This window comes from Hemitrygon akajei, chromosome 8 (assembly GCF_048418815.1).
Source record: "Hemitrygon akajei chromosome 8, sHemAka1.3, whole genome shotgun sequence".
Classification (NCBI taxonomy): domain Eukaryota; kingdom Metazoa; phylum Chordata; class Chondrichthyes; order Myliobatiformes; family Dasyatidae; genus Hemitrygon; species Hemitrygon akajei.
This window is the reverse complement of record NC_133131.1, coordinates 43,462,834-43,484,850: the sequence shown is the minus strand read 5'-3', so window position 1 is coordinate 43,484,850 and position 22,017 is coordinate 43,462,834. Positions and strand designations below refer to the sequence as shown.

General features: G+C 41.6%; 1 protein-coding gene across 2 annotated transcripts in view; it reads left to right on the top strand.

Annotated features, from left to right (window-relative positions):
- Positions 1 to 22,017, top strand: part of rasa4 (RAS p21 protein activator 4) — a 264,778-nt gene that overhangs the window by 200,364 nt on the left and 42,397 nt on the right. For both annotated transcript variants that reach the window (XM_073053736.1, XM_073053737.1), the window contains 4 exons: positions 6,829 to 6,943; positions 14,022 to 14,175; positions 17,184 to 17,248; positions 20,267 to 20,379. In XM_073053736.1, the coding sequence (XP_072909837.1) occupies positions 6,829 to 6,943; positions 14,022 to 14,175; positions 17,184 to 17,248; positions 20,267 to 20,379 (447 nt within the window). The remainder of the gene's footprint in view (positions 1 to 6,828; positions 6,944 to 14,021; positions 14,176 to 17,183; positions 17,249 to 20,266; positions 20,380 to 22,017) is intronic.

The following is a 22,017-nucleotide window of genomic DNA, read 5'->3' as shown; positions in this document are numbered from 1 at the left end:
CCATCTATAAACTTGCTGATGATACAACCATTGTTGGTAGAATCTACCAATGTTGGTAGATGAGAGGGCGTATAGAAGTGAGATATGCCAACTAGTGGAATGGTGCCACAGCAACAACCTGGCACTCAATGTCAGTAAGACGAAAGAGTTGATTGTGGACTTCAGGAAGGGTAAGATGAAGGAACACATACCAATCCACATAGAGGGATCAGAAGTGGAGAGAGAGAGCAGTTTCAAGTTCCTGGGTGTCAAGATCTCTGAGGATCTAACCTGGTTCCAACATATCGATGTAGTTATAAAGAAGGCAAGACAGCAGCTATACTTCATTAGGAATTTGAAGAGATTTGGCATGTCAACAAATACACTCAAAACCTTCTATAGATGTACCATAGAGAGCATTCTGACAGGCTGCATCACTGTCTGGTATGGAGGGGCTACTGCACAGGACCAAAAGAAGCTTCAGAAGGTTGTAAATCTAGTCAGCTCCATCTTGGGTACTAGCCTACAAAGTACTCAGGACATCTTCAAGGAGTGGTATCTCAGAAAAGCAACATCACTTATTAAAGGACCTCCAGCACCCAGGGCATGTCCTTTTCTCACTGTTACCATCAGGTAGGAGGAACAGAAGCCTGAAGGCACACACTCAGCGATTCAGGAACAGCTTCTTCCCCTCTGCCATCCGATTCCTAAATGGACATTGAACTCTTGGACACTACCTCACTTTTTAAAAATATACAGTATTTCTGTTTTTGCACATTTTTTAATCTATTCAATATATGTATACTGTAATTGATCCACTTATTTATTATTATTATTATTATTATTTTTGTTTTATTTTTTTTCTCTTCTGTATTCTGGCAAGCTACTCAGTCTGCAGATCTACCCCAGGCCACCAGACAAAGCTTCGAAGCAAAACATTCATTTTGACTATATGATGACTGACATGTAGCTCCTCCAACACATTAGCTGTCAGTTTGGATAGTACAACTCTCAATCCCTATATAAGGCAATCCTGTCAAGGATAAGTTCATCCCAACACTGGTGAAAAAGGGGGATCTGGAGTTTCTGCTGCACATCCCGGCCATTTTGGGGTAGCCATGTAGACCTGAGACAATGTGAGGTCTTCTCTGATTTCCCTTTGGATTATCTCTGCCGTAAGGGAGACTTTCAATTTGCAATGAGGAGAATATGTCAACAGGATTGTCCTCTTTTGTAAATACTTTGAGTATTTCCTTGTCCATATGTGAACAGGACGATCCATAAGCATTTCTTTGCAGAAGTGTTTCCCTCCAGAAAAGTTTGCTAAGATATCCTCTATCCTGGGCAGAGGGTGTTCATCTGCTTTCACTACTGGGTCGACGGTGACCTTAAAATCACCACAGATCCTAGCAGACCCATTCTTTTTGGCTACTGGGACCACTGGCATTGCCTATGGGATCCCACTCAACCTTAGGAAGATTTTTTCAGCCTCCATACCATCTAGCTAGTGGCTACATTATCATATATGGCATAAGGAATCAGATGGGCTTTGTAAAACTTGGGTATAGCATTTTCATTTAACACTGTTTTTCTCTTGATGGTGTGAGTTATCCACTGCCATCCTTGAACACTGCTGTGGCACTATCCAGTGCCCTTCTTAGTTGGCTTTCAGTTGACTCTATTACAGGGGATGTGCATGCAGATGGTGGATGGATCTTCAATCAAGTTGTAGTAGTCTCAGTCAATCATGACCCCATAGCACTGGCTCTCTGGCTTTTTTTACCACATGCAAGCCAAATGTGGCTTGTTGGTTGTTTTATTTCACTGTTGTGCATGCCATTCCCACAGGAGTTATCTTTTCTCCAGTATAACTTCTTAGTTGGATATCTGCAGGTTTTAGTTCAGTTTATCTGCAGTTTTTAGTTCTTTGAAATGCCGTTCAAACTCATTTTGTGGAATGACTGATACAGCTAACCCACTGTCCAATTCCATTTTAATTAATTTGCCGTTCACTTCTGGTGTAAGCCATATTGTTTGTTTATTGTTAGTTTTCACATTGTAAATCTCAAGGCTACTCGGTCCTGAGTCACTCATCATTATCAGACTTTTCATGAACTGTACTCAGATTAGTTCTCTTTTTGAAACTGCAACTTGACTTTTTACCTTCTTCTTCTCTTCAGAGTCCATTTGTTTTTGTCTGTCTGAACATGCTCTGTGTTTGTGTCCTACTTTGTTGTATTTTCTGCAGATTTTGCTTTAAATCTACATTGGTGTTGTGTATGTGAGCCCCTGCCACAATGGCAACACAATTTGTTCAGCCAGTCCAATTTCTGTTTAGACATTGCAATTTTGTTCATGCTCCATTTCATTCCTGACTGCAACTCAGTTGTGTCTCTGGCTGCTGTTTCCATTGATACAGCAATTTAAAATGCTCTTTGAAATGTGAGTTGCGCTTCTTTTCTTCAAACAATTCCTCAAACTAAATGATCTCTCAGTGTATCAATAAGCCCTTCACTGAACTGACAATGCTTGGACAATCTTCTCAATTCAGCCATGTAAACTGAAATTGACTCCCTTTACCTTTGATTCTACTAATGAAACCTAAAGCATTCTGAAATCAACAATGGTTTCAGTTCTAAATGTTCATGCATTACGTTCAAGATATCAGCAAAGCTCTTTTTGGCTGGTTTAGTTGGAGCAGTTAAACTTCTAAAAGCTATATGTTTTCCCACCTATTACACTCAGTAACACTGGCACTCGCTTTTCATTGACTATTTCATTTGCTTCAAAATATTGTTCAATTCACTCAGTATACATCATTGATATGCAGTTGAATGTGTCTTTTTTTCTGATGTAGGCAGCCATTTCTGCTTTTTTTAAATTTATGATTATCAACTGGTACTCACTATTTATGAACCCAGGAAATTTGTCCATTTTCTGCCATTTTTTTTTACTGAACCATCTTTGTTCCCTTTCGAAGAAACAAGTGCATCACTTTTTTTAACTCAACTACCTCTCCACTTTCCAAAGAAAAACGTGCTGTGCTTTAATAGATAGGTTGTAATCCCGGCTTCAATTTAAAACTTTCTTGTAGCCACTGTTATGTTTTGTAACTCCAGAAACTGATTGAAAGAAAAACACGGGGAGCCCACAATAACTTGTATACTTAGTTTTTCTTAAGAAAGACGCTTATATATCACCTGGTGGCATAATGACATATGCAATTTACGTATTTCTTACATATAGCCTGTAATGAATTATGTAAGCAAACTAGGAATGCCTAATGAAGTAATATATTTATAATATTACACAAATATTAGTAAAATATTAAATACACTACAACACACACATTCAAACACATGCACACATTCAGACACACACAAGTGCACACACAGAAATTTCACTTTTTGATGTTCACAGCTAAATTGCAGAAATTAAGAAATGGTCTACAGGTGAAGTGGGAAACCTTACATTTTTGATAAATGTGACTTCTGCAGAAAAGGACATTTGGTTTCATTGCAGGGCTCCCTAAGTGCACTCCTGCATGAAGAGCACCCTTGTCCTTGCAAATACTGGGTTGACAACTTCTTTGAAAATTTACTTGGAGTTGTTGGAACACTCAGTTCACAAACCGTTCAAGTCATATTGGTAAATTTCTGATGACCTCACTTGCTGGTGTCACCCCAAGGATCAGTTCCTTTCCTATTCACTGTCTGCAGGCAGCCTCCTACCAATGTTATCAGAACATTGGCCAAATTCCTTCCATGATGATACTTGGGTCAATTGCACTAGCACCTCCCTCGAACCCTCTAGTACTGAGGCAAATAACTCAACTCTTATGCACCCTGGTGTCCCACAGCACTATCCATTTGCGAACATTACATGAGCTGAACATAATTTCTTCTTTCACATAAATTCCACCAGTGTGAGAGTTTGTTTTACCCAGGCTGTAGCTGTGCAGTGTGCAATAGTGCAAGGGCTCTAAGCAGTGTCCTTCCATATTGCCCCTTCAAGGTTTCCCTCAGCAGCCTTAGGCATGTGCTTGTCTGCATTGGTTGCTGCCAGCTACTTGCAGAGGGACACCAGCAAGTTCTGGAAAGGCAAAGTAAGTGTTGAGTTGAAAACCTCCCAGCAGCAGATGCTGTATGTGCACCCAGGATTGATAAATTGATAAAGCCACACGCAAGGAGTTTGTACGTTTTCCCCTTTACCGCATGGGTTTCCTCCTGGTGCTCCGGTTTCCTCCCTTAGTCCAAAGATGTACTGATTGGTCATTGTAAATTGTCCCATGATTAGGGACCTTGCTGGGTGGCATGGCTCGAAGGACCAGGAGGGTCTTTTCTGCAGTGTACCTCAATAAATAAATAAAGTTAGCGACTCATACTTGTTTCCTTCAAAGTAGGTGGCAACACGCTTCAAGGCCCCTTACACCCAAACTGTTTCACTCCTCCTTCCTTCTTTTGCCACAAAATATGCACTAACAATTAGCAATTCTACTTCACAGTTACGGTTAATTAACTTGGAGCTTTTGCAAGAACAACACAACATGACTGAGATAATTAGTCAGTATCCATGCACATGCTCAGTTTCCACAATCCATATTCAATAAACGTGTGTAATTTCAACTCCCTGCAGAGTGCCCAGGATAGAATGGATAGGGGCTGAAAGGAGGTTAAAGTTTCCAGAAGTGGAAGCTCCCTCCACCTCTGATTTGAAGGGAAGCACACTCCAAGGGTTGTTATTGATCTGTCGTCTGCCAGTAATTCAACAGGATAATGAGAGCTGATGTTGCAGAATGCAATGGCCTGCAGGATGCGATTGTATTTTCTGCAGTTGAGTAATTCTTGCTGAAAGAAAGAGGCATGATGGACTGAATCCAGTAGATTAAGGGGCTTCCCATCACTGATTTTACATCAGAACTCTGTACCCCAGAAACAAAAGCTACGAACCAACAAGACCTCTTCACTGCCCACAGCTATCCTCAGCAGACTCTTATCCAGCTTTGACCTGATTTCCCCCAACTCATCCATTCCCTGGTCTCTCCTTGACATGCCTGCCATTTCTTAACACAACTATATCTTGGCACATCCTACCCCTACCCCTTGACCCTGTCCAACTTCCACCCTCACAAACCATGATCATTCCTTATCACACCCCCACCCCACCAATCCCAACTCTAGAACCTTTGATCTTCTTGTTCTTGCTCCAATCTCACCCCCTAACACTAACTCCAACCCCTCCCAATCATGCTCTTGTTTCCCACCTGACCTGTCCTAACCTATCCTCTAACCAATCATTGGTATAATGTGAACAAAGTTAGTGGAGAGACGCAGCTGGTAGGTAAAGAAGTAACCTTTTATACAACAAAATGAGAAGAGGCCTGTTTGACCCAATATTACATGGCTTTTTATATGCTAAAGATCAAAGGGCAATTCTATATTTACAATGTATCTACAGTGCTTCCTTTGAATTACATATAATTTTCACACCCCCTTCTTTGCACCCACATTCCAGACACCCAAAATGAATGTTAATCAGCATTGTCTGGTTTTTCAATTAACTGCTGTTCACAGCTCTTTGAACCTATTGACCAGGGCTGTATTTTAAATTTAATCTACCATCCACAGTTTCAGGTCTAAAGATTGGTTTCTGAAGTTAATATTTTGCTATATACCCTAAGTATAGGATACTTCCTAGCAATCGTATTCTTCATATTCTCCCAATCAGGTTTCCTCCTAATCCATTATCTCTCACTCCCTGATGCCTTCTGGCTGGGGCAGTCTTCGTGCTTGGCAGTTGAACACTTTGCAATACCAGCGTTCCCAATCACTTCCTTTGGCTCCCAGCCTGACCCTACTCCACCAAGTTTACTATGTCATAACTCACCAAAGGTTCACCCAGACCCAAGCTCTCTGAAAAATCTGTGACCTCGAAATAAAAGTTTTAATGAAATCCTGAAGGATAATTTATGAGCCAATATTATTAGAAACTAAGTTTGTTTTTGTGCCTAAAACATAATTTAAAATGTGAAAATTTTCACTGCAGAAAATAAGTTCTGGATGGAGATTTTCAAGTTTTTCCGGAAGTGTTTTGCATAATGGAGGGGAATGTTAGCCAAAGTTTTTAATAACTGATTTTCACTATTAGTATGAAGCCAAGCATAAGTATTAGAACAAATTGAGACAAATGTATAAATGTGGGCTGATTGTAGGCATTAAGATCAGGTGATGTGCGTTGTATAATAATGAAAACTTGAGAAAGAAGAGTAATAAAAAGCAGCTGATCACAGGGGCTTATGGGGAGGGGAGGAGGCAAGAGCAAATTCATGTATACCCTTGTAAGCATTTAGTATAATAAGGGGAGTACACGATTCAATGTTGTCAAATTTTAAATCTTTATGCACCGCTGACTAAACCTGATAGGCTGCAATATGTTTTATTGTATCCAAATGAACTCATCACATGACAAGAATCACACTCATTTTGATTGTTTCTTAAATACAGTAAATCTTCAGTCAGTTTGGGAATCCTGATGTCTGGTATTCAGATCACCAATTGGTCCAGAATGTGAGCGGGGTCCAGAATGCTTGGGCTTTTCCTGCTTCCTTTGGACTCAGTGGAAAATTTATTATCTGATTGTAGTCAGGGTACTTATACTATCTGAGTATATTGTAAATTGCCAGGGATCAATTATTGATCCATCAGAATCCAGGGATCCAGAAGAACCCAGTCAGTTGCTTCAGCCCCTCCATTCTTGCAGCCTAAGCTATGACTGATGTACTATTCAGCCACTCAGAAGTACAGCATCTCGTACTGTGTTACTGCAATCTAACGCACATGTATTTTTCAGGGGAAACCTGGGTTCACTGCGTCTACAGCTGCGTCTGCGGGATGAGAGCGTCCTTCCTTCCAATTACTACCAGCCCCTTACTGAGCTACTGCTGCAGTCCATTACAGCCAACAGTGTAAGTAGCGTCCTTTGTTCTGTCCACATTCATCATTCCTCGTGGGGTTCTTCTGCTGTTGTTATCTATAACCAGTTAAGGGGAAGCACTAGATAGCAGCCCCGTGCACTGCGATCAGTTTGTCTCATTGTCTCATTGTGTCAAGGGTTGTTCTGCTTCCTTCTAATGCCTCACCTCTAGTCAGACCCGCCATCCCGGTAGTTTTAAGGACCAGTCCCTGTCTAACGTTTCACCTTCCTATTTACCCGGTGGTTGTGACCTTCTTGGTGTCTCCTGAGATTGGATATTTCCTGCTCCCTTTGAACTCAGTGGGTTCACTGGAAAACATCTTGAGCTGGGACCATCCTCCAGGCTCCCTATTCACCTAGGGAATAGCACTGTTCCTGAGCCCTCCCATTTTCCCTGGGTTTGGAAACATCTGTAAGACCTTGATTTTTACACAGAGGCTAGGGTGAGATGAATAACCTGCAGAGTGGGACATCTTCCATTGTCAGAAGTCTTTCAAAGTTTAAGCACATCCCATTGCTATTGTCTGCATCTATTGCTTTGCCAAACCGTTCCAAGGATTTATTGGCTAGCTCACAGACAGGTGGTGAAAGTTCTGCTCATCTGCGGTGTTTTGGACCAGCAGTCAGGAAAAGCCAAAGGTGATGGGAAATTGTGGGATGTAGATGGTTGGACCTGAAATGCAGATGGAGAGAAAGATCATAGGTATAGGTTTGGAATAATAGTGTCCACTAAACGTCAACTGAGAGTGTGACTGAAGCCTTTGATGAAGGACTCATGCTCTTCCTTGCTGCAAGTACTCAGCTCCGGATGTAGATGTTCCCACCTCCCTTTACTGATGGGGTTCCATACTTGGGACCGTTGGTATTTGGCCAACTGTGAGTCTCATCAGTCTGCAAACTCCAACTGCAACTAAAACTCCAACTACTCCTACCGCCAAAATTTTGAACCTTTAATTGACTCATTGTCAAATCACTGATTCTTTAAATGCATATGGCACCGCAGGAGACCACTTGGCACATTCTGAACGTGCAGGTCACGAAACGAACTCTGTCTATTCACTCGAATTTTTTTTGCCTTTTGTCATCTTATACATGCCTCTACACCTCTCAGCATTCTATTATTTATTGTAAATAGCCAATCCTTTTTGTGCTTCCTCGACAGACAGACAGACAGACAGACAGACAGACATACCTTATTGATCCCGAGGGAAACTGGGTTTCGTTACAGTCGCACCAACCAAGAATAGTGAAGAAATATAGCAATATAAAACCATAAATAATTCAATAATAATAGGTAAATTATGCCAAGTGGAAATAAGTCCAGGACCAGCCTATTGGCTCAGGGTGTCTGACACTCCGAGGGACGAGTTGTAAAGTTTGATGGCCACAGGCAGGAATGACTTCCTATGACACTCAGTGTTGCATCTCGGTGGAATGAGTCTCTGGCTGAACGTACTCCTGTGCCTAATCAGTACATTATGGAGTGGATGGGAGACATTGTCCAAGATGACATGCAACTTGAACAGCATCCTCTTTTCAGACACCACCGTCAGAGATACAGTTCCTCACAGTAATCTGGATTGAATTCCATTTTCTATTTTTCCACTCAGTTGACCAGCCATCCAATGCTTTCCTACACTCTAAAGCTTTCGTATTCCTTATCAACCTGGAGGTGTTTGTACCAATAGCAAATTCTTTAATATACCACCTGTTTTTTAGTCTAAGTGATTAATATATACAACAAAGTAAAAGGACTGAGTCTTCTGAGAACTCACCAGTAGTACCTCACCAGTCATAAATCATTGAACTTTGTTTCCTGGTGCTGAGCAAGTTTTGTCCCTCTCTATTTGTCCCTCTCTATTTGTCCCTCTCTATTTGTCCCTCTCTCTTGGTTCCCATGCCTCTTTACTTACTTGACCTGTCTGCTCCGCAGGACTTTGGGAAAAACCGTGCTGAAGTGCATTTAGACTACATTCTAATGCATCACCCGCCTTCATCTACCTTGTTATTTCCACATTTTTTAAAAATCAGTCAAGTAAGTCAGACAAGACCTTTCCCTAACAAACCATACTAATTACACTTGATTAATATGCACCTCTGTAAATGAAGGGATTTTCCTGTACTTCTGAATTAATTTCAACTATTTGTCCTTTGCTTTTAATTACCCATTTTATCCCTCCCTCTCTTTTTAATCAATGCTTCAGTTGCCTGGATTAATGGAAAAATGATCATCACAACTTCTATAGTTTCTTCTCATCCGTCTTGTAACAGTCTGCTATGTATTTCATTCAGGCTGGCAAATTATCCACTTTTGGATATGCTAACACCTTAATATTGCCCTTTGTGTTGGGTTTACCTTGCCTGGCACTAGGGGACAGTGAGAGAAGGATCAAAAGGAGGAGAGAGACTCCAAATGTACATTTGGTGTGTGAATTCCCAGAGCCATGGTCATTCTTATAACCACCAGGGAGATTTCAACACATGTTTTATCCCCAGATTAGAGTTAAATAAGATTAGCAACTATAGTGTGATTTATGTATTAAATTGAGACAAGTACACCATGCTACCCACCATTATAAGCATGCTAGCAAGGAATTACATGCTTGTATTAGATGTACAGTACCATACATGTTTTTAAATTATTTCAATCTTAAACACCAACCTTCACTCATTCTTGCTTGTCAGGTTAGTTGGATAAAATTCCTTTGTGTGTCTCGCCATTTCTGCTGCAGGAGGGGCTGATTGTTGATCATCAGCAGTCTAGATCCTTGTGTGGATACCCACTGTGGCAATTTAGTGGTACAATGTGACAGATTTTTAAAAACTTCTTTTTTAAAAAATATTTTTGTTAATTTTAAACAAACATAAATGAAACATGAATACAAAGAGCTTGAGAGTACATAATTAATAGGTTAAGGTATAAGTACAAATACATGGTATATAATAACCTCCCAAACTCATAGTAATTTCGAAAAATGGAGTAAATAAGAAAACCCCCCCAAAAAAGAAAAAAAAACCTAACCAACATAGGCCATTGCATTATATCAAATATACACAGTAGCGTCAATAACTCCGCACCTCCATCCAAATAATTAAGGATGATAAGAGTAAGGTTTAGGAAAAGTCAGTTTAGCTCATATGAAAATGTTGAATAAATGGTCTCCAAGTTTCTTCAAATTTAACTGAAGGGTCGAAGACAACACTTCTAATTTTTTTCTAAACTCAAACAAGAAATAGTTTGAGAAAACCACTGAAATATGGTTGGAGGATTAATTTCTTTCCAGTTCAATAGGATAGATCTTCTAGCCATTAATGTAACAAATGCAATCATCCGCCGGGCTGAGGGGGATAAACAACTATTATCCACCATTGGTAAACCGAAAATTGCAGTAATAGGATGCGGTTGCAATTTGCTATTCAAAACTGTTGAAATAATACCGAAAATATCTTTCCAATAATTTTGCAAACGGGGGCAAGACCAAAACATGTGGGTCAATGAAGTGACTTCAGAATGACATCTCTCACAGGTTGGATTAACATAAGAATAAAATCGAGCAAGTTTATCCTTGGACATGTGAGCCCTTTGTACAACCTTAAATTGTATTAGGGCATGTTTAGCACAAATAGAAGAAGAATTGACTAATTGTAAAATTTTCTCCCACTGCTCAGTGGGTATAAGACAGTGAAGTTCTTTTTCCCATTCCTTCTTAATTTTTTCTGATACTCCTGGCTGTATTTTCATGATCATATTATAAATGATGGCAAGGATGTGACAGATTAAAATTAGGTCCGTAATTTTATAGCTGGTAGTCATGGAGAAATATTGGACGGCTACCAGAAGATCAGATTATGACCAGGAAGACCTCAGTTATCACCCTAGAACTGGCCTTGGTGCCTGAGAGTAATTGTAGAAGAGATAGACCACTTGTGGATGCTTTATGGTGAGGGACAAGCTTTAACTTTATTTCAGAAGCACATCTGTCCATCTGACTTAAACAATTGCCCATCATTACTTTATTGCACACTATTCTAAAACATATGATTGGGTTTGCAGCTAGTCCAAGGTACGTCAAAGCTGATGGTCACTATACAGTTAACCCAATGTGACAATCAATCTGTCCATAACAAGTCAGCGTAGGAAGTAAATGAGAGGAATGGTGAGTGATTTATTGTTCAGTGTTGTAGGTTAAATGCAGGGTTGGGTTGAACACTGTTCCTCAGTTGGCCCCTCGAAGCCACTTTCTCCCCCTGAACAAATGGATAGGACTCTCACAGTGCTGGGATTTTACTCTGGTCATTTTGTGGCTTCATTGCTTCAGACCACTCTGTAGGTGAGCGCCATGTATTCAGAGATTTGTCGGGGGACTCAAACCCAAGTCTTTCCCTACTGTAATTGGCTTTGTAGGTTATAACAAGTGAACTGTCCCAATAAAGAAAACGGTTGACTAACGTCTTCCATATAAACTTAAAATGTAAGCAATATAAACTGCAGCAGGCCATTCACACCCCTCCATCATGCTCCAACATCAAATAAGGCAAGGTTGATCTTCTACCTGGTCCACATTTTTTTTTCAGTTTCCAAATCCTTTGATTCACATTGCACCCAAATTTTCAGCAGCCTCAGCCTTTTATAGTCAGCCACTGAACCTCCACGGCCTCAGTTCAGTGAGGAATGAAGACTGAACTCCTCTGCAATGAGAACTTGTCATCTGATCTCAATCCTAATTTTTCTTCCTCTTCACCTTCAGATGAGGGGGCAAGAGCCGGTTTTTGATTCTCCAGGAACTGGAAGAATCAATCTCTGTCACATTCGTCAATGTCTCTGGACTGAAGTCACCGAACTGTAATATGGATCAGAACTAGCAGACAGATTTTCTAAATAGATGTGTGATGCAGATGAATAATGATATAAATGATCATTGTAGCTTAGATTTCTTCCAGATGGCATTTGCAATTCCTTTGCTGAATTAAATTTTCCAGGAGGCTAAGAAACATGAGTTATGAGAGGTGCGAAGTGTTAGCCTAAGTGTAGCTGGATGGCTGGAGAGGAGTTGTTGGCATGTGAATGAGAGAGGGCAGGGGAAGTGGGACAGATGGAATTACTTTGAGAGCCATCATAGACATGATGAACTAAATGGCATCCACCTGCATCACGAGCAAAAGATAGGCTGTGCTCTCCTGGTAACAGTGAGCCACCTTCTTCAGCTACGGAAAGCTGATGTCAAGTTCTTACTATAAATATATTCCTGCATAATTGAAGAGTTGATTAAGGCAGTATTTAAGTGAGCAATAACAGCATGCACACCGGTGAACTGTTGTCGAAGTAAATGATTCCCGTCTGTATTTCTGTTAGTCTTTGAAGAAGCCTGCATGCTTATTAAATGGTAATGTATTCTGTGTAAAAGGGAAGTTCCTTTAAATTATGCAGTCTCTTTAAGTCTCTCTCACTGATGAATGGAGTCTGTGTCTCCATGGGGTGCCTCAGTAATACATTTATATCTAAGTACAAAGTTTTTACAGAATTAAGGATGATGCAGGACTGAGTAATGAGGCTGTAATTTATTCCATAGATACAGATGACTCTATAACCCATAAAAACAAATTTGATTATCACCCAGGTCCCAGAACAGAATACACTCTTTTATTTACCGGGTACTTCAGCAGAATTTATTTTATTTGGGGAGAAAAGGGCATTCAAAGTGACGTTAAATATCAGTGATTAAAGTTCATGCAGTAATGCTGTGTGTACTTCACACAGCGATTGTCAATGATATGCATTCCCAGTATTGTCCCTATCCCATGAGTAGATTCCAGAAACAACTGGGGGATCAGGAGGAAGCAGTGGGAGCCGGTGAGTCAAATGTTAAATCATACGTAGGCAGCAGCCCGCAATCTCAAATCTCCCAGTCCCAGCTACAGAAGCACCAACCACAGCAGAGGAAAGAAGGCACAAGAAGTACAAAGAGGAGAATTGAAACAGACCTCCATACAAGAATAAAGAGAATATGGTTAATACAGCATACCTGCTGCTGTATCTGTGGAACAAGGCCAATTATGTGTTTAGTTCTGACAATTAAATTGGCAGCTCGTGTGAATCCCATGAGCTTAAAAGAGAAGGGAACCAAGGAGTTTGAAAAGAGAGGATTTATTTTTATTAAATGCCTATTTTTTTTAAATTGAAGAGAGTGCCACTAATTGGGGTCACTCTCACTGCCCAGCTAGACTGTGCTAGTTACCACTAACAGAGAGTGACGCAGGATTTGTAGAGAGGGCCACTGAAGTAGGAGAAGGCAGACTACTGACTGAGGGTATCACACAGACTCTGGTTCTCCAGAAATGTTTGATAATCCAGTTGCACTGTGTCATTGCAGTATATCATGGCAGAACCCAGATGTAAAGGAATTTGGAGCATGACTTTTCTGAATGGATAGCACTTTTCTAAGAGGACAGACTTAATGTGGAGGCATTAAAAAAAACACGTACTTCCTCTCTCTGAGCGACCTCAACTACTCTCATACTTACATGTGAAAAAATACATACTGCACTTTTCCCTCGTAACCTCAAACTTGTGGCCTCTGATTCTAGTGTCCCATATCCTGGGAGAAAGAATCTGGTGATCAATCAGCTTTATGCTGCTCACAATTTTATAAACCTCTGTAAGGTTACCCCAAGCCTTCTACGTTCTAGTGAGAATAACCCAAACCTAACCAGTCTCTTCTGATAACCACAGTTCTCCATGCTCGGCAACATCCTGATGGAATTTTTCTGCACCCTCCCTATTGCTACCACATGCTTCCATGGTAACCAGAATTATAAATAAAACTCCAAGCGCAGTTTAACCAAGTCACTCATTCCATGAAGCTTACTCTACAAAGGCATGGTCCACCTAACCTTTCAGAGCAAAGGTTTTTCCAACTTTCTCCTAATTTGTTAATCTAGTTTTTCATCTCACTTTATTTGCTTGCCTCTAGAGCCCTTTTTAATATAACAAGCAACTCTGGGTTACCCGAGCAATAGGTACTCTGCATTCTGAGGCACTGACAATTCTGTCCACGTTTTTATTCCCACAGGGTGAGAAGGGGAACCTGCTGGAACTGATTGATGATCTCACTACCACTGAGAACAGACAGGAGGTTGCAACCAATCTGGTTAAACTCTTCCTGGGGCAAGGGCTGGCAAAGCAATTCTTAAACTATGTCATTAAGTTGGAACTGGATAGAACAAGTAAGAAATTATGGGTTTTTTTTAACTCCATACATAAAAATGCTTCAAGAAGTTGTGATTAAAAAGTTGTTGCAAAATGGACTCTGTTCCTATAGGCTGTGCATGAAAGCATTTTTACAATTACAGATCATCTAGTATATTTGTTTACAACATTATGTACAGTATAATTTATCTGATCTGATAAGATGGCTGATAGGGCAGTTTATCCGCCAACATTGTTAATGTGTTAATAGTGGGAAGCTGTGAATGCTAGAAATCTGAAACGAGAAGAGGAAGTGCTGAAGACACTCAGCACGTCAGATAGCATCTGCGGAGTGAGAAAGAGAGCGAAGGTTTTGGGTTGAGGATCTGTCAACAGAACTGGAAAAATGATAAAACAATTACTAAATCGCAGAGAGAGTTGGAGGGAATAAAAAGAAAGTCTGCTGTAATTCTCCTTCCCACTCCTACTCAGAATTCCTCATCTTTGGCTGCCTACTCTGTTCAGCGTTTGAGGAACAGTATCACACCATGGAATGTTGAAGCCTTCAGGACTCAGCAATTTCAGATAGTAGCCATTCCAATCTTAGGTCTCATCTTTCCAAGTTTCTCTCTTTGCTTTAGGAGTTTCCAGATTTTATTCCTCTCCTACTTACAAGTTCTCTGAGCACACATTCAACAACACCGTACAACTAGTACCTCCATCACTAGTCCCAGTCACTCTCTCCTCGTCCCCCCTATCACAGACCTCACCTTAATTCACTACCATTCTGTTAAACTTAAAATTTATCTTATTTCCAATTTGTCCTAGTTTTAACGACAGCATGACACTCTCAGAATCACTGGTAAACTGCAGACAGAATATACAGGCCAGTCTGCACCGCTCAACATGGTGACCTAGGAGCTCCTTTGTACAACTGCACTGAAGGTCCTGAGGGGGTGAAAATTGGCATGGCCCCTGGAGTGGAGCAATATCAGCCAGATTTTTGTTTTCCTTTGCAACTTTTTCCGGTATAAAACACCCTCCAAAATAACCTCAAGAGTAGTGTAATGCACAAAATGTATCCCCACACCAAGATGCTCTGATTCTCTCACCTCATAATTACCCCGTTTCACCTGCGAATTAAAGGGCTAACACTCAACCGGTGGTTGTGGTTCCCACTGAGACATGTGTCCTCCTGCCACTTCAGTGCAGGCTCATGAGTGCGTTTGCATTACTTGTGGACCGTGGTCTCTCCCAGCTTCCTGTCAGCAGGACCAATCCAATTGACCACTCTGGACTGTTGTTCTCCACCACACTTCTCTGTTCACTGCTGCATTAGGAGGTTGCCCGTGTTCCATAATCAAGAGAAGGAGAATTCAGATACTTTTCCTTCGACCTACAGAACAGGCACTGGCATTTTCCTACGTTTTTCACACCCTATAGTCCTGCCATAAATGTCTGGCTGTAAGCATGAAGGATCTCTGAGACCCCTGTGTACAGAAACATATGCCTGTTGCAGGCTCCATTCTTCACCCTTCTGTCCAGGTCGCTATGCTCTCCCGATTCCACACCCCCCCCCCCCCCCCCCGCCACGACCTCTCCTCCCATCAATGCAGCATTTAGAGGTAATACTTTCCCTTAGCTGCAAGAGTGTTGCTTGCATTGCGGTATGTCCATTTCAGAGGTGATATCTGCTAGGCTACCTGCTGGCATCCGCAAGAGGCCAAATGGAGAACTTGTGTTCAAATTGGCGCAGGGAAATCCAACATCAGTACTTGGTGAACCTCACAACTGACTTTTCGTACACATGAGAAGTTCTGCAGATGCTAGAAATCCAAAGCAACACACACAAATTGCTGGAGGAACTCAGTGGGTCAGGCAGGATCAATGAAAATGAATGAACAATCGATGTTTTGGGCCAAGACCCTTCTGCAGGACGGGAATAGAAGGGAGAAGATGACAGAGTAAAAAGGTGCCATGAGGGGAAGGAGGCTAGCTATGAAGTGACAGGTGAAGCCGAATCAGTTGGAAAGATAAAATGCTGGAGAAGAAAGAATCTAATAGGAGAGGAGCGTGAACCATAGGAGAATGGGAAGGAGGAGGGGACCCAGGGGCAAGCGATAGGGATGAGAAGAGGTAAGGGGCCAGAGGGGGGAATAGAAGAAGAGGGGAGGGGGGAGAGAATTTTTTTTTACCGGAAGGAGAAATCAATTTTCATGTCTTCGGGTTGGAAGCTACCGAGACAGAAGGTAAGGTGTTGCTCTGATGGTAGCCTCATCATGGTATAAGAGGAGGCCATGGACTGATATGTCAGAACAGGACTGGGAATCAGAATTAAAATGTCTGGCTACCGGGAAGTCCGGCTTTTGGCAAATGGACCAGAGACACTTGAAGAGATGGTCCCCCAGTTTATGAGGGGGTCTCACCAATGGAGAGATTGCTGTATCGGGAGCACCGGACACAATAGACAACCCCAGCAGGTTCACAGGTGAGGTGTTGCCTCACCTGGAAGGACCGTTTGGGGCTCTGAATGGGGGTGAGGGGGGAGGTGAATGGGCAGGTGTAGCACTTTGGCTGCTTGTAGGGATAAGTGCCTGGGGAGACTAATGGAGAGGGACAAGTGGACAAGGGGATCACAGAAAGTGGAGGGAGGGGGACTGTAAGGACGTGTTTGGCAGTAGGATCCCTTCGGAGGTGGCAGAAGTTGCAGAGAATGATGTGTTGCTCACCACTGTATGAGGCCACATCGAGATCACCGGACACAGCTCTTCATGCAATTTTCACAAACAGTACCAAAAGTATTGAAAATATTTAATGCCAGAAAAACAGCGATTTGTAGGCTATTAATGGTTACCTTAAACTACATACAGAAGCGGATTTATATGTTTGACTAATAGGAAAATATATATCCTAAAAGCTGTTGAAATTTAACATATTGGGAAGTACTTCCCTTATCGACATTTGGAACACTTTCAAATACAGACTGAGAAAGCTCAGATCATTTCGATTCTTCTGAAGTTTTGTGTTTTTTCATATCTTTTTTCAGCTGAACCAAATACATTGTTCCGAAATAATTCTTTAGCTTCCAAATCCATGGAATGCTTTTTAAAGGTAAGAAGCAAATCAGAAATAAATCTAACTTATTATTAAGCAGCACCTTCATTGTTAATGCTGATGGAGGTAGATAGATTCTGTGTGGACCTCCCAAACTGTGGTGAAGATGCAGCCAGGTACAGATAAAGTCAGATACCGATAAAGTATACTTCAGGTACAACTAAATGGATGTATAATTGGGATAATCAGTGGTATATCAGTAAGGTGAGTGGATTTCCCCTCCCTCTACCCACGTACCTGTCTCTGCTCAGGTGTGCAGGTTGCTGCCAACAGCTATCAAACTGCAAGGATTGGCTGTCGGGTGTTGGTGTCCAACTGCAGCGTGTAACTGAGTGCGGGGCTTCAAAATGGTTTAGGTTTTGCACGGACAACACCAGGAACACCTCACGCTTTCAATCCTGAAGTTGAACTCAGCCCATCTCTTGCTGTGATATTAGTTGTGGATTTGCTGCTGGTCAGGATAGAACATAAAACATAACTGCGCAGGAGCAGGTCACTCAGCCCACAATGTTGTGCTGAACCAGCTGATAGGTAAATTCAAACCCCCCCCCCCAAAAACTAATCCCTCCTACCTACACGAGGTCCATAACCCTCCATCTGCCTCATATTCATGTGCCTATTTAAATATCTCTTAAAAGCCTCTAATGTATTTGCCTCTACCACCATGCCAGGCAGCACATTCCAAGCATCCACCACTCTCTGAGTAAAAAACTTCTTCCTCACATCCCCCTTCCAGTATTAGACATTTCTACCCCGGGGAAAAAAGATTCTCTCTGTCTGCTCTAAGAATGCCTCTCATAATCTTATAAACCTCCATCAGATCTCCCCTCAGCTTCCTCCACTCCAGAGGAAACAACCTGAGTTTGTCCAGCCTCTCATGATAGCGCACGTCCTTTAAATCGGCAGCATCCTGATAAACCTCTTCACACCCTCTCCAAAGCTTCAACATCCTTCCTATAGTGGGGCGACCAGAGCTATATACAATACTCCAGATGTGATCTTAACTTCCTTGAAGTTACAGAAAAATCCTCTTTTTGCAGCTAACTGTTACAGTACACAATTCTCTGCTTAAGTGCTTAACACTTCACTATAACACCATCTGTAGTTCCACGATTAACTCCCTCAGTACTATATCCATGAGGTTCTGGAGTGCAAGGTTATTGAAGTCCTCAGAGAGCTGATATTCAATGGTGAAGAAAAAGAAAATCTGAGGTAGAGAGCACAGTGGGCAGGAGAAAGTGTTGTTCTGTTAGAGAGCAAGAACAAGATGGGCCGGGTGGCTTCCTTCCATACTGTAGCCATTCCATGATCTTCGGAATTGTAAAATCGGGTTTTTGGTCTCTCAGGGGTGAGAGCATCAAAGGTTGAATTGTTCACGGGGCTATTGACTAAGGTCTTCATTAGAAGTAATGTTTCAGTGAAGAAGGTAACAAAATAAAGCTTTAATGGGCTTTAATGCTGATCCAGTGAAGAGAAAGCAAGTGTCACAGTGACTCAGACCAATGATGCTGTAACTTAAAGTTCTCGGGTTTGAATCAGATTGAATCAAAGGACGAACACATACTCTCTGGAGCCTGCAATAACATTGATTCCTCAGCTCTGTCTGTTTACCTCAAAGATGCTATTTACATTCACTGTTTAAACTAAATATTAATGTGAGCTTAAAAATAAAATGTAAAAGAGACAATCTTTGCATATCCATGTGGAGATAAAGAATAAGGTGAGGACAAGCTCATGGAATGGTTTTCGAGATTAATATGTTGAGGCATCAACTAGGAAAGATTGTATTTTACATCGCATTTTGTGTAATGAGAGAGCATTAATTGGTAACTTGTAAAGGAGACATTAGGGGAGAATGATCATAATGTAATCGGATTTTACATAAGCTTGAAAGTGATGTGATTTATTTTAAAATTAGAATCTTACATCTAAACAAAGGAAATCACTAAGGTATGAGAGAGAATTGGCTCTGATTGATTGGAAAGGTTATGTTGATAGAAATAATGGTTGGCAGGCCATGGCTAAAATTTAAAGAAATAATGATAAATTATATTTTATAGCAAAATAAAACAGCAGGAAAGAGGTCCATTCACAACTGGCAGGAGGAATTTAAGATTACATTAAATCTAAGAGGTTTATGTATTTGTAGCAGTAGGTTGGCAGATTGGGATAATTTTAAACCTCAGCAAAGTAGAACCAAGGGATTGTTTAAGAAGGCAGGATAGAATTTAGAAGAAAACAGGCAATGAACATAAAAACGATTGTACCCCAATAAAAACAATAATCAGAATCAGGTTTAATATCACTGGCATATGTCATGTAATTGGTTGTCTTGGTGGTAGTAGTATATTGCAATACATAATAATCAGAAGTCTCCAGTAAGTGTGTGTGTGTATGTATTAAATTAAATAAGTAGTGCAAAAATATATTTTTTTAAAGTAGTGAAGTAGTGTTCATGGGTTCAATGTCCATTTAGAAATCAAATGGCTGAAGGGAAGAAGCTGTTCCTGAATCGTTGAGTGTGTGCCTTCAGGCTTCTGTACCTCCTCCCTGATGGTAGCGATGGGAAGAGGACACGTCCTGGGTGACGGGGGTCCTTAATGATGGACGCTGCCTTTATGAGGCATTGCTCCTTGTAGATGTCCCGGATACTGCTGAAGCTGGTATATTAAGACCAGTGAGGGTAAGTGCAGGTTTGGATGAGAGATATAAGGCAAAAGAAAACTCAGAAGGAATTCAAAGTGTTATTTTTATACACTGTGATCAAGAGTACACTTGTAGTGCGGGCAGTTACATTCTAAGGGGAGTCGGGTATGTAGCTGAAATGGAAAGTTGGAAGGAGCAGGGGGCTGAGTCTAATTGACAGAGCAAGTACTCACACCTTGGCCATCCTCCAAGCTGGATGATTCTGTGAATGGCAGTTGAAAGCTGGGAAACCTAAGGATTACATGCTAATCGTTGCTGACATTTGTGTCGCTCTCTGCAGCACAATCATTTCTTTGTTGAATGTTGCAGGTGGCTGGGATGCAATATTTGCACAGTATCCTCGGACCAACCATAAATCGGGTGTTTGAAGAGAAAAAGTATGTGGAGCTGGATCCCAATAAAGTGGAATTCAAGGAAGCAGGGTAATTATCAACCGCGCACACCCTGTCAACCTGCCCAGGCACTGCCCTCAATGCAGAAGACTTGCCAATGGAATTGATTGGTCCTTGAATTTGGCTCAAGATCCCTTCACAGCTGCCAATGGTTTCAAAAACCTGCCTTGCTCTATTTAATGCTAACTCTTGCCCAGTAGCGTGCTATAATTGACGTTTTATTCCTTGGTGTCAGCTCAGGTAGTGATGCACAAACTAAAGCAGGACATACCAGATGCTGGAGGAACTCAGCAGGTGAGGCAGCATCTACGGAGAAGCATAAACAGTCAACATTTCGAGCCCAGACCCTTCATCAGGACTCAATAGACAATAGACAATAGACAGTAGGTGCAGGAGTAGGCCATTTGGCCCTTCTAGCCAGCACCGCCATTCACTGTGATCATGGCTGATCATACACAATCAGTACCCCGTTCCTGCCCTCTCCCTATATCCCTTGACCCCACTATCTATAAGAGCTCTATCTAACTCTCTCTTGAAATCATCCAAAGACTTGGCTTCCACTGCCTTCTGGGGGAGAGCATTCCACATATCCACCACTCTCTGGGTGAAAAAGTTTGTCCGCATCTCTGTTCTAAATGGCCTACCCTTTATTCTTAAACTGTGGCCTCTAGTTCTGGACTCACCCATCAGCGGGAACATGCTTCCTACCTCCAGCGTGTCCAATCCCTTAATAATCTTATATGTTTCAATCAGATCCCCTCTCATTCTTCTAAATTCCAGTGTATACAAGCCCAGTCGCTCCAATCTTTCAACATATGACAGTCACACCATTCCGTGAATTAACCTTGTGACCTACGCTGCACTCCCTCAATAGCAAGAATGTCCTTCCTCAAATTTGGAGACCAAAACTGCACACAATACTCCAGGTGGGGTCTCACCAGGGCCCTGTACAGCTGCAAAAGGACCTCTTTACTCCTATATTCAATTCCTCTTGTTATAAAGGCCAGCATGTCATTAGCTTTCTTCACTGCTGCTGTACCTGCATGCTTACTTTCAGTGACTGATGTACAAGAACACCTAGATCTCGTTGTACTTCCCCTTTTCCTAACTTGACTCCATTTAGATAGTAATCTGCCTTCCTGTTCCACTCTTACACAAACTAATCCAATTTCTTAAGAACTAAAATGTACACCAGTGATTCCTCTCCATAGATGCTACCTGGCTTGCTGAGTTCCTCTAGCATTTTGTGCGTGTTGCTGAAGAATTTTTTTGACGTTTAAATGTCTGGGTGATTCTGAGTTGTCTTCTTTTTTATTGGTCTTGTAGGATACGGGCAAAGCCAGCATTTATTGCCTATCCCTAATTGCCCTCGAGAAGGTGGGGGTGAGTTGCCTCCTTGGGCATCTGTAGTTCTTGTGAAGGAAATCCTATAATGCTGACTGAGAGAGAGTTCTAGAGAATGTACTCAATAGTTATGAAGGACAGACGATATATTTCCAGGTCAGGATGGAGGGAAACTCGCAGCTGGAGGCGCTGCCGTGTACTTCAAACCTTTGTCTTCTTGACGATGGAGGCCACAGATCTGGGAAATGCTGTGGAGGTCGCCTGGGCAAATAACTGCAGAACGGTTTGTAGATGTCACTGCAGCCACAGTGTGCAGGTGGTGGA